Here is a 13,418-nt window from a genome sequence, read left to right as displayed (position 1 = left end):
CCACGGAGAGAAGCACGGCAACAAATGAGTGTGTTGTGCGGTGGACGGGGGGCTTTTATTCAGGTCACGGCATTATATGAACGAGACAGAGAAAGACGGAGATTAAACGAATGAATGGGAGCAGACCAGCCACTTTTGTGACCTTTATGGTTCTGAATCACGCACGCTACGCTTTCATAGTATCTTTTCTTCCATGGAGATACTGCACTGTACTTGTAGGAAAACGTTATTGCTGATAATCATTGGCTCGGCACAGAGATAATGGCGCAGGTCAACCATATTTCAGCGTCCTGTATCGTATGCATCATGCTGTCTGTGTGCTCAATGATATGGTGAACAAAAGGAGAGATGTCGTTGCACACGTTTAGTCTTGTGTCAACACTTCAGACTGGGAGTGCCGGTGGGTTTTCGTTGTGTAGTCTTAACTCAATCGTTGTTATTAATCACAATTTCCACACTTCACGTCCCCCGAGAGAGTGAGAATGCAATCTCGTCGGGGAAATCACATCGCCATATTAGTCACAGACACTCAAGAACACAATGTTGCTCACAGGTAGGATATCACAACAACACGGATACGGAAATACATTGTGTTTCAGACACGCGGGGGTTCACAGGTTTGGAACGTGCAAATGAATTCATTTGGACACCTTCGGAATAGCTTTTCAACGACCGCTTTGTTTTGTTACAGAAGTCGTGCGCAAAATAACGACAGTAAAACACGAATCCAATCATATTAACTTAAAACCCAAACCACGTGGGCAAAAAAAAAGCCCACACAATTTCAAAGAGGCAAGAGGTTGGCCTGAATAAACAAATCATAATCATCAAGCGCACCAATTACATGATTGAACGCCATTCGTAATTAGTCTCTCTCTCTCTCGTACTCGAACCCCCATGATTGACAAACACCGAATGTGCCGCAATCTGTCGTTACCTCCAGGCTGACGTGACCCGGGGCTCCATCAGAGCCTTTATCTCCCTTACACACCTGGCCCTCGCCGGGACGGGAACAGGCCTGAGACGAGGCCTCCATTACACTCTGCAGAGAGGGCCAGATCAGATAGCATGTAACCTGCATGAAAGCCGTGATAATTTGCCCAGGCTAACATGTTTCCCCCCCCCCCCGCCTCCCTCTTGTTTGAAATAGCCTTGGGCAATGGAGTAAATAAGGGAAGCTGCCACAGGTAAGCTCCCAGTGCTGCTGGCTCCCATCTGAGTAGAGATTGCTTTGCACCAAACAAATTGCATCGTTTTTTTTCTTTTTTTTTCTCCCAACCTCCCTGCGATACAGCTAGTCCCCTGTTGGCCTTTTGGCCAGAGGGGGCCATGTGGAGGTGTGTGTGTGTGTGTGTGTGTGTGTGTGGGGGGGGGGGGGGGGGGGGTGTCTGATGGTGTCTGATGGTGTCTGGGTGAATGTAAATATTCGACACATCAACAAACAACATCATGTAAACACTAAAACAGCCTGGAGGAGCAAGCAGAACATTCTCCCTGTACAACTTTCTACACATTTTACAGGAGGCGTTTGCTGAGGCATTTTGACACACTGCACTCCAATTCCCATCTCAGCCTCAACTTTAACATTCACATCATGTTATATTTATGGGTGGTGGTGAGATTCAGAGGCGTAATATCTAATGTGGGGGTATACACTGTTGGCACACACACTTTAATGAATTTTACATTAGTTAATCACGGAAATTGGATTGCCTCAAACATTTACTGTGTTTGTTTTATAAAGCCACTGTTCCACCTCCTTATTTGAATACACTTGTTGTATTTTAAGTCTCCCTGGGTAACAGTGCCCTGAATGACTAATATGTAAGAATTTACAATGTGCATATAAACCTGTGTTGTCTCAACAAAGGGGTGATACAGCCACAGATAATCGCTCCTTTTCTGGTGTCCTCACTTTTCACTATTTTCCCTGGAGGAGGTTTTAGAGAGCTGTTTCTCCCCCCTCTGTCTCAGGAGTAGCGCCACTTACGGACCACACGCGGTCGCGTAACCGGCTGATGGAGAGCAGCACTACCGCTTGATATTTCTTTGAGCACACTGTAGCGAGAATCAAGGACCCCAATTGAAATAAGCCAGTGGCTTTCTTGGGTTTTTATCCTGTTAGTTGACCTTGTATGTAATATGTACTTTCATGTACCTACTTCTGCAAATCTTCTAATAAAGTTTTCAATCAATCAATCAAAGCGAAATGTCTCTGCTGAAACGCTCCTCGGAGCCAAACACACGCGAGCGTAATCTGTCAGCCGCTGAGTTCCTCTGCCTATCAAAACAATCTGCACAGACTATTTAGCTGTCAGGTCCCAACACCGACAGGCTTGGCTATTTTTAAACCAATCTGAAGGGAGCAGGTGGCAACGATTGGCAAACACCGACCCCCCTCTGGAAGTTTGAGCAAGAATATTATTGTTTGTTTGTTTTTTCGGAGGAGTACGTATAATATCAACAACAGTATGTGTTGAAGAACAATCATTTCATCAATACACTTTTGCATGACATCAAATGCGCGATGGCAGAGGCAGAGCACATATTCAACAGAACATTCAATAGCTTTGTGTGAACACACACACACACACACACACACAGGCGTGCACACGCGCACCCACCCACCCACCCACGCATGCACGCACACGGTCAAACAAATCAAGCGTAGAGGGATGGTATTGATGTCCTATCCCAGGTGGGATTTAGAGAGTAAATAAAATGAGACTTATCTAAAAGGTTGTGTGTGTCTGAGCGATGCTGAAGGAAGGCGCTGCAACTTTCAGCTTTCAGCAGAGAACACACAGCTCTTGTGCGAGTGACAAACAAGTAATTACTCGTTTGGAGAACGTCAGTTTACGAGGCCTCTCATGAGATGTGTTTCATTGAGAGGACAAAGGGCTGCGCTTTGAGTGGAACGCCGACGTCGTTGTTTGACAAACAGTTATTTCTCTTTGTTGCCGTCCTACCCACTGGATGTCAATTCATTGATTCATTATTGACAATTCAGGTCCGACTTCCTGTACCATGCGGAGAGACCTTGTATTTGCCTGAATACAAGTGTTAAGAAAGGTCTTACTTTACACCATGCACTATTCAACTGTGTATAAACACAAGCGAACACAAAGAGAATGCTTTCAGATTCCCTCTGCCTCGCCCGCTCCCCCACATACCTCCACTACCCAGGTATAGTCCTCTCAAGGCCACATGAACGAGGCTGTGGAAGTGTGCAGGGAGATCATCTACACTAGAGAAAGTAAAAACATGTTCAATTAAATTCAATGTCAATCCCGTCTCCCCCCTCCTCCCTCTCTAGTCCGGGGGGCAGTAGTTTTAGCGTATTGTGAAGCAGCTCTCATCTGGTGTACAGACACACACATGTGCACACACACACACATGTGCACACACACACGCACACGCACGCACACACACACACACACACTCACACACCCACACACACACCCACACCCACCCCCCCACACACACACGCACCCACACACACACACGCACACGCACACGCACACACCTCCCACACCCCCCCCTCCACACACACACACACACACACGCACACGCACACACCCCCCACACCCCCCCCTCCACACACACACACACACACACACACACACACACACTGATGCGCTGACCTGCCGAGGAAGCCTAATGGAACATGCTGGCAGATGTGTCACAGGAACGATTGACCTTGCCATCTGTTTTTCAGCGTCTCGTCGCCAAACTCCCTCCCCCCCTCCCCCCTGCCCCCCCCTGCCCCCCCCGTCCTCCATCCAGGGACAGAATGAAATACAAGTCCCATTATGAGGATGCAGCTAATAATGCATTATCAATTTGCCCCCTTCGCTATTGATCGATGCTTAGCAGGTGGTACAAGGCCATGCCGTTCATTCAGGACTATATCGTTCCTCCTCTCTCCTCTCTTCTCCTCTCGCTCTCTTCTCTTATTTCCTCTTGTTCATTAGAGCCCAGAGCTCCCAGGCGTATCGGCTCCTGGTTTTAATTGTGCCTGGATTGTTCTCCGATATCCCGTTAAAGATCATGTTTAATCACTGTTGAGGCATCCCGTCGCCATTAGAGACACTCTCAACTTTTAAGTCCTAAATTTGGCCGATTTTGATCAACAACAAAATGGAGGAGATCTAGTCTCGTGTCTGACGCTGTAGCGTTTAATTACATGTTAAGTGCCGTAATTTAGGCGGAAGAGACTGAAGTGAGCAACAATTATAAATAGGCTGTTGATCCTGATCCAGACGGAGAGTGTTGACCTCTGTGAGAGAGAGAGAGACTGAGAGACTGAAAGAGAGAGAGAGAGAGAAAGAGAGACTGAGAGAGAGAGAGAGACTGAGAGAGAGAGACTGAGAGACTGAGAGACTGAGAGAGAGAGAGAGAGAGACTGAGAGACTGAGAGAGGGAGAGAGAGAGAAAGAGAGACTGAGAGAGAGAGAGACTGAGAGACAGAGAGAGAGAGAGACTGAGAGACTGAGAGAGCGAGAGAGATACTGAGAGAGAGAGAGAGAGAGAGAGAGAGAGAGAGAGAGAGAGAGAGAGAGAGAGACTGAGAGAGCGAGAGAGAGATCGAGGGAGCGAGAGAGAGAGAGAGCGAGAGAGAGATCGAGAGAGCGAGAAAGGGGTGTGCTAGGCTGGCTGCTTTAATACCCTGGATAAGTGTTGGGGGTATTAACATGAAGGTTAGGGCTCTGCTCTGCCTGAGCCTGGCTTATCTCCCCTCAGATCAAAAAATGAATTATTACATCACATTAAAATCCAAGATCTGGTCAATCAGGAGATACATATTTTATACGAATAAAATCTTGCGGGGAACGGAATTGTTCGGGGGTGAGTTGGTGGCACCATAACACATTATTAGTTCTATTCAGCAAAATAATAGGTGGTTTAAAAGATTTACTGGCTATGTACTGTGTGGTATTTAGACTTCAAAGGATTGATAGCAGCCAGGGGATTGGGTAATCTGTGGCGATAACTCCAGAGGTTGTTAGAAGAACCCCGCCTTCTCCCACAGATGTCAGGTCGAACATCAATAGTGGTTTAGATCTGCACATCATGTGTGGGTATTAAAGAGGATGTAAAAAACAATGTACAATAATATAGGCTATCTCTCAATATAGTATGACTTTCGAACGGTATATGAATCTGGCTTCCGTATCCAGGTATAGCACTTGACTATTCTCATCAGAATGTTGTGTTCTGATTATGATTACGCTGTACGCAATCATTTCAATCAACAGAAGAAAAAAATCTAATCCCTAATCATCTTTAGAGGACAGTCTTCTGCCTATTCAAATAGATGTCTGAAAAGCATGTTCCCTATTTTCCACCTCAGATGTTTTTTAGCTGGAGGGGTGACAATGAGGCTTCAGAATCCCAATCATTTCCATCAATGCCAGCGAGATGAAAATCAAACACAATCAAGCGAACACACCCCAACACCAGGCTGGGCACGTGTGTGTTGTTGATATCAGTCCTAATTCTCCGTCCCATGCATTGACAATGAGACCCGTCCTCTGAGTTCTACCTCCTCCGGCCTCCACCGCTCCACACAACAATATCATCTTCTCATTTGCCCACCCCGACTCCCCCCCTCCCCAGACACGCACGCACGCACACACGCACACACACACACACACACACACACACACACACACACTCACACACACACACACACACACACACACATGCGCGGGTGCACACACACACACACACACACATTCAGACACACAGACACACACACATGCGCGCGTGCACACACACATACACACACACACACACACACACACGCCATCATTCATGTACCTGATGAGAGATATCATGCCAACGGAGAATCATCTAATCTATACAAACGCACTATCAACATTGATTTCTTCACATGATGACATATGTCTTTATTAGGCTCCAACATACGTCTTCATTTCTGTTCTATGAACAGAAGGGACGGAGCGCTACATCGCTGTCCAGGGGGACCTATGGGCGGGAGGGAGGGAGGGAGGGAGGAGTGCCTTTGAACGAGCTTCTGCAGAAACACAATTGAGATAAGTTACTGAGGACAGGTAATGAGAACCGATAGACTCCCTAAGATGGATCGATATTCGACATTGATACTGAGAGAGGAAGGACAAATTGGGATTTTTTTCTCTCTCTCTCTCTCTCTCTCTCTCCCTTTACAGTCAAAGGTGCTCCAGAGACAGAGAGAGAGAAAGAGAGAGAGAGAGAGAGAGAGAGAGAGAGAGAGAGAGAGAGAGAGAGAGAGAGAGAGAGCGGTGTCAAACCAGGTATACAAAAACAGAAGTGTCGATAACTTGGGAACAATAAGCCTACTGAGTACAGTACAGTACACACTCAGGGAGAGAGTGTGTACACTACAGAGAGCACACACACACTCAGGGAGAGAGTGTACACTACAGAGAGCACACACACACACTTGGGTGTAGAGAAGAGCCAAGCTGCCGCTCAGGTGTCTTTGGTTGAAAAGCGTCTAAGCCGCCTGCATCCTGTTCATCAGGCCACACGGGTCACGGTTCCGTCTGGGCCCCAGGGACGACGCACTCCCAGGTGTCCCGGCTTAATGACTCATCAAGGCGCCTTCCCTTTAAGAAGAAGCGTGTCTTTCCTTTTGTTCCTCGCCTCCGACGTGTCCTACATTTACGTGGCGTAACACACATTATGCTCTAGCTCTCTCTCTTCTCTCCGCATGTCGTTTCCTCAGTCTCCTCCTCAGAGTGTTCCAGTTGGTTATCTCTCTAGCGTGTCCTTTGTATCCTGTGGTATTCACAAGTAAAGTGGCCTATTTTACCTCATCTGGTTCTCCTCCTCTCTGCTCCTCCTGGCTCCTACACTACACACTACACCTCACAGCAAGCTAACACCCCATGTAAATGCACTGACTTAACATAGCGCCTTATTCCAAAACACTTTACAAACGGACTCTCATTCACCCATTCACACACACATTGACACTCCAATGACGGCATGCTACCATGCGAGGCGCCGGGCTGCTCACATTCGGGAGCAATTTGGGGTTCAGTGTGTTGCCCTAGGACACCTCGACATGAGGCCACGTGTCGAGGTGTCCTTGGGCAAGACACTGAACCCCCAAATTGCTCCCAATGAGCAGCCCGGTGCCTTGCATGGTAGCTTGGTGGCTAGTTCCATGTATAGTTCCTCTGTACATCCCCCCCCCTTGAAGGTATATGACGATATGGCTGTATAGCGGCACTTATTAAACCAAAACAACCCGCAATCTAATCCGAGCAGTTGTCATTATGTAATATTATTGATGGATGTGCCATTTTTGATGGAGAGCAGTGAGCGGGAGACTGGATTTGAGCATGTAGTTGACTAACGTCGTGGACAGCCAACGTTCCTGTCACATCGGATTTCGGAACGCCATAAAAATAAACCTGCGCTCCCTGTCTAACGTTATATATCTAACGTTACAAGTTTTAAGGGTGATCTGTGCATGCCATTAATGGGGGGGAATAGACAAAATGTCAAAATGCATGACTATCATGCACAAATCAGCCTTAAAATATGTAACGGTTTGAGCACCGTTATTCTGTCATGGTCTGTCATGGTTGTGGATGAATCGCGAGCGTCAATGCTTTTCCATGACACTACTGAGGACGTATCAGGGTCTTGAAGGGTTGTCCCATTTCATAGGGAAAGATTCCAACCACTATGGCTTGTGGCTCTGTTCCGAGGCCTTGGCTCAGAAGCGAGTGGCACTCGAAAACGAGCCGTAGGGGTGGAAAAGGGAATCGGGATTGGGCCTTGGTGTTTGCATCTTCTACGTTCTGCTCCCTCCTCTCAAGCCTTCCCTTGTTTATTTATGTTCCTGTTCGTTCCTGTGTCTCGAGTATCCCTGTTTTTTTTGTGTTGAGTCTCTAGTCTAGTGTTTCCTTTGTATCCTGTGGATTTCAGTAAAGTGGCTTTTGCCTTTCAACTGGCAGATCTCCTCTCTCTCTCTCTCTCTCTCCCTCCTCGTCAGATCTCCTCTCTGCTCCTGGGTCCGACTTCATACAACCTCACAACAGGTCAGACCACTGGTATTATGGATATGATATGAATATTATTATGGATAAAATATGAATACAGACAGCTACAGTAGGACAGACGAATTGAAGGATGTCTACAGCATAGTAGAGAATATATATTTCACAGAATATTATGTGGTGGGGCTATGTCACCCAAACCTTCAAATGAAAATTCAATTTCTATCTAGCGTCCTGTCTTAACCACTTCATCAGGGCCGATCTGGCTGAAATGATGTGTATTCATATTCTGGGGCGCAGGACCGCCAGTCTTTTCTCGTGACTCAGGAAGGACGGCGCTTTGAAGAGAAGAGCAAATACCGGTACGCAAATTAAAAAGAAAGAAAAGAAAGCACTGCTTGTTTGCCATCACGACAATACCAATAATCAAATAATCATGTTTTCTCCTCCCCCCCCCCCCCCACCCCCCTACTTGTCTGTTTCTGTATTCCCCTTGCCATTGTTTTATTATTAGAATTAGGAACATTAATGCTATTCAGCACTCGGAGTTAATTTGCACAACAAAGGAGCCGGCGTCCTTGATGTGAATCCAGTCAATTTGAAAAAAGCCCAACCAACCAACGGAATCGCTAAAGATATTGCAGAAAAAAAAACCTGATCTGATTGGCTCATCACATGGTACTACGCCTTTTTATGGCATTTATACCCAACGTCGTTCACTTTACTAATTCAGAAAGGGAACAGGCTGATCCTCTCATGTCTGAGTAGTACAGAGTCTCTGAGCACACGGGAGAGAAGGCAAGACTGACCTCTGCTCCCCGCTGCTTGAAAGGAAAGTGCCCCGGTGTAAAGAGGGTTATTTTGGGAGGGAGGGAGGCCATTTTTCACCATTTCACAGTGTATAAATTGGGAATCAATTTTCGTCAACTTGGGCATGTCCCCAAACTGCTGATTTCCCCCCCCCCCCCCCCTAAAAGGGGGGGATGTTGATAGTTGCCAGCTCTTAGTGTGATAGAGGGGCCTGGTTGCCTTGGAAACAGTTAAGAGTTTAGAGTCCACTGTGACTGTGACGAGCAGGGTGAGAGGACACACACACACGCACACACGCGCACGCACGCACACACACACACAAACACACACACACACACACACACACACACACACACACACACACACACACACACACACACACAATCACACACACACACACACACACACACACACACACACACACACAGATGGAGGAGTTGGGATGTGTCTCACATGTTTCTCTCTGGGAGGATTAAGCAGAGCTATCCTCGGGGCGGCCCTGACATTAAACAGCAGAAGTGTTGGAGGGATCGATGTGAGTGCCTTAGAAAAGGCCCACCGCCGGACATCCACCTGTCTTTCATCTCTCCACGGCACAATATGACTGTGACGACCCTCTCCACCCCTGTCTGTCTGCTACCTGTGTTTGTGCTATCTTTGCACTGGAGGTGAGGTGGACGCGGTGGCAGAGGTCGTCTGGCACATTGGCAGCACCTGGGATTTTTTGAAGTGCCCAGAGACACTTTTGTTTGATTGGTTGGTTTGGCCTCTGTTATTGCACCATACAACATCACACCTACACACTCTCCCACTCAAACCCTCACCTACACTACTGACTCTACCGATTACACACACTCTATCTTTATTTATGTTTATTCTTTTGTTAATAAATCATTGTTAGTTTACTTTGGCTTGTGCTTTGGCAGCTGCTGGATTGAAAAATCAGGTGTAGTGCTGAGGCACAAATGTGTACATTTCAAGCCTGCAAACTGCGACACTTTAAATGAATGTGCAATAACACTATGTGCAATATGACAACCCTAGTCGTTTTATCTGTACAGTATAGTATAGTGGATAGTGTACATAGCCTTTATTTATGTAAACCAGCTCCTTTCCCTTCTTGTTTTTTTTCTTTTTTTTCTTTCCTAGCACCAGGGGAGCCACCCCTCCCTAATTTCGTTGTTTGGTACCTGTACTATATCAATGACAATAAAGACCATTCATTCATTCATTCATTCATTCACTTTGGGTTGTGTGTGTCTCCCTCTTTTGTCACGACCATGCGGTCCTGGTCAGATCCGTCGCCAGCACTGCGGCCATAGAAAATTCCGCAGAACATTCCGGAAAGGCATTGGAGCTCCACAGAGACTCTATAGATAGCCCTCGGTGCTGTACGAGTACGAGCGAGGCAAGTAAGGCATCCAGCAGCAGAGTTGAGCCAAATAAATGGGCTCTATAACAGGGGGATACCCACATGGTAAATGGCCTGACGGCTGTTAAACGTTGGCAGACCATTGTTGCGTCGGACATGTTATGTCGTCATAAACACGCAGGTTTATGGAGCGCATCGTGTCCCTCGCAAATCGACTCTTTGGCTGATCCGACGTGCAGTTTGCACATTGTCATCACGTTTGGGTAGCTTACTGCAGGTGTCTTCAGCTGTCTTTGTCAGGACAGGTAACACACGCAGTCCAAATGTTACAAATGTAGCCCATGCATTTGACCTTTACAGTGTCAACTGAAACACTTAAAACACTGAAAAAGAGTTTTGCTGACTTGCTAAAAATTACAAAATAGTTCAGTGAACCGTCAATTAAAAGGTAGACAGGTAGATTAGATATTAGTTGAGGCACAGCGTGTGAGTTTATGCATCCCTGCTCCAATGTTCAGACAAATCCCCTGTGTAGTGTATGTGTGCATTCGTGAGTGTGTGGGTGTGTGTGCGTGTGTGTGTGTTCCTGGTCCTCACAAAGCCTGTCATTTCCACGTCTGCTGTTCACAATCAGCTGTCAGGTGGTGAATTGGTTTGAAGATACAGATTAGTTCTGAATCACGGCACATGAGTGACATCCATGCGCCAGTGACATTTAAAAGAAGAATGACAATTCCTTTACTGTGTGTGCCCCATAATCCCCTGGGACCTTAACGGTGTACTGTACGGTGTAGTGTGTGTGTGTGCATGTGTGAGTGTGTGCATGTGTGAGTGTGTGTGTGTGTGTGTGTGTGTTTCCTGGTCCTCACATATGCAACATCATTGTTTTGATCATTATTTTTCTTTTTTTTAAGAGAAATACATAATAAAAGTTGTTCCATCATTTTGTAATTGTATGATTGAATTTGTGTTCTTTGACAAGCATCGTCAATAGCTAAACATAGGTAAACAATAGGTAAATAAGTAATACATAATCTGTACCTGCTGATTGTGTTTTGAATAATCGGTAGTCAGCATCGGCCCAGAATTGCTATATTTACTTTTCATTTACATTTACATTTCTGGCATTTAGCAGACGCCTTTATCCAATGCGACGATTACAACAAATACATTTGTCTAAGTAAGTGAATCATCTACCGATTAGTCATCGCAAGAAAAAGTAAGCCATGCTCGGGCTAGAGGCAATTGGCAGTCAAAATGCTAGAAGAAGGAAGAATTACCATTAACAAAAAAAGAAGAAGAAAAGTATTCTTATTTACAGTAGAGAAACTGTACAGGGGGGTAGAGGGGATGGACAGGAGGTTTCAGGAGGGACAGTTAAGGTGCAGCCTGACGAGATCTTCAGTCTTCAGTCTATGGCGGAGGACAGTGAGTGACTGCAGGCCTGACAGCAGTGGGAAGCGAGGCTTCTCTCACTTCTAATAAAGGTGCTTCCTCTGACGGTCCATCCAGACATGACCTCAGACACCTCAGGCCAACACCACAGTGCTCATCAGAGCTGCTAAACACAGATAGAATTAACCTGATATATATAGAGAGACTGATGAAGCCTCACCGATGCCTCACCAGAATGCATGGCCAATAGCTGCTTTATTACATGTGGTTTGCTAGCATGACCGTTGGTATGCAGCTCAGGTTAGTGTACAAGCTCCATCCAGAATATCGATATACAGATAGACAGATGGATAGCCAGACAGATAGCCAGCCAGACAGACAGACAGACAGCCAGACAGACAGCCAGCCAGCCAACCAAGCAGCCAGCCAGCCAACCAAGCAGCCAGACAGACAGATAGCCAGCCAGCCAGCCAACCAAGCAGCCAGCCAGCCAGCCAGCCAGACAGACAGACAGCCAGCCAAGCAGCCAGCCAGCCAGACAGCCAGACAGACAGCCAGACAGACAGTACCTGTGGCAGGGTCGACAGTGCGGTCGATCAGGTGGTCGTCCTGGTGGACCCATTCACCGTTGCATTTGAAGTAGATCTGCGTGGCGGGGGTGGAGCGGCAGGTCAGGGTCACGGGCTTGTTCTTCACGATGAACTCGTCCTCCGGCTCCACCAGGAAGTGAGGTAACAGGTCAGAGAAGGAGGCAGGAAGTGTCGCCGTGGCAGTGTGCTCGGAACCTACGAGAGACAGGAAGCGGACTGGGTTTTAGTGTGGAGGAGGGAGAACAGCGCGAGGTGAACAGTGTTTTTGTTGTTGACAATTGATCTATTAAAAAGGCGGCGTTGTGTGAATGTGACTTGGTTCAATTCAAAGTCTCTGAAAACACACACAGAACAACCTTCCTACACACCTACGCACATAGACTAGACGTTCTTTCTAGACTGCACTGTCTGTACGTTGTGCCTTATTCCAAAACGCTTTACACAACCGCCTCTCATTCACCCGTTCACACACACATTCACACACCAATGGCAGCAAGCTACCACGCAAGGTGCCGGTGGCCCGCTCATCGGGAGCAATTTGGGGTTCAGTCAGTGACTTGCACAAGGACACCTCGACACGTGGACAGAAGGAGCAGCCGGGGATCGAACCACCGACCTTGCGATCATTAGACGCCGGCTCTACCTCCTGAGTCACAACCGCCCCCCCCCCCCCACACACACACACACACACACACTGGAGAGAGGGAGACGGTGACAGTAAGGGAGAGCTCTCTGGCCTTGTGGGACGATGCGGCCCGCCCGTGGGGGTTGGAGAGAGAGAGTGAAGCCCGTCTCTACACTCCTCCTGCCCTTAATCACCCCTCTTTAACATCACAGCTGACGGACCGCCGCCCATAAATCCCCCTTCACTCAACGACCACCACGCCACTTCCCCCTGTGTTATATGGCTCTCCTCTGTCCTCGTCCAGGGCTTTGACTTACCCTGGCAGTGAGCAGGGCGGGGAGCAGGGGAGGAGGGGAGGAAGGGAAGGAGGGGAGGAAGGAAGGGAGGAGGGGACCTGACAAGAGGTGGGTGGAGGCACTGGGGCGGAGGCTGCAAGACACAGCCCCTTCCTCAAACCATACATAACCCAATAACCTTAGAGGCAACTCAAGATTACACGTCTATAGTATCTATCTCTCTCTCTCTCTCTGTGCAAATAACTGTCATTGCCTGTCTGCCTACGTTTAGGCATTGTGGTTGAAATAGGTAAGCCATTCATAACTGTAACA

The 13,418-nt window shown here is 47.4% G+C and overlaps 1 protein-coding gene across 1 annotated transcript in view; it reads right to left on the bottom strand.

The window, feature by feature from the left end:
* The window catches only part of unc5a (unc-5 netrin receptor A), a gene marked incomplete at both ends in the record, with an annotated part of 157,220 nt that overhangs the window by 74,617 nt on the left and 69,185 nt on the right, over positions 1–13,418 (bottom strand). Inside the window, one exon of the mRNA XM_080526318.1 lies at positions 12,165–12,380. Coding sequence (XP_080382444.1) covers positions 12,165–12,380 — 216 coding nt within the window. The remainder of the gene's footprint in view (positions 1–12,164; positions 12,381–13,418) is intronic.

Source organism: Nansenia antarctica (genome assembly GCF_963989245.1).
Source record: "Nansenia antarctica genome assembly, chromosome: 3".
Taxonomy (NCBI): Eukaryota; Metazoa; Chordata; class Actinopteri; order Argentiniformes; family Microstomatidae; genus Nansenia; species Nansenia antarctica.
The sequence above is the reverse complement of the archived record's forward strand: the minus strand, read 5'-3'. Positions and strand labels throughout refer to the sequence as shown.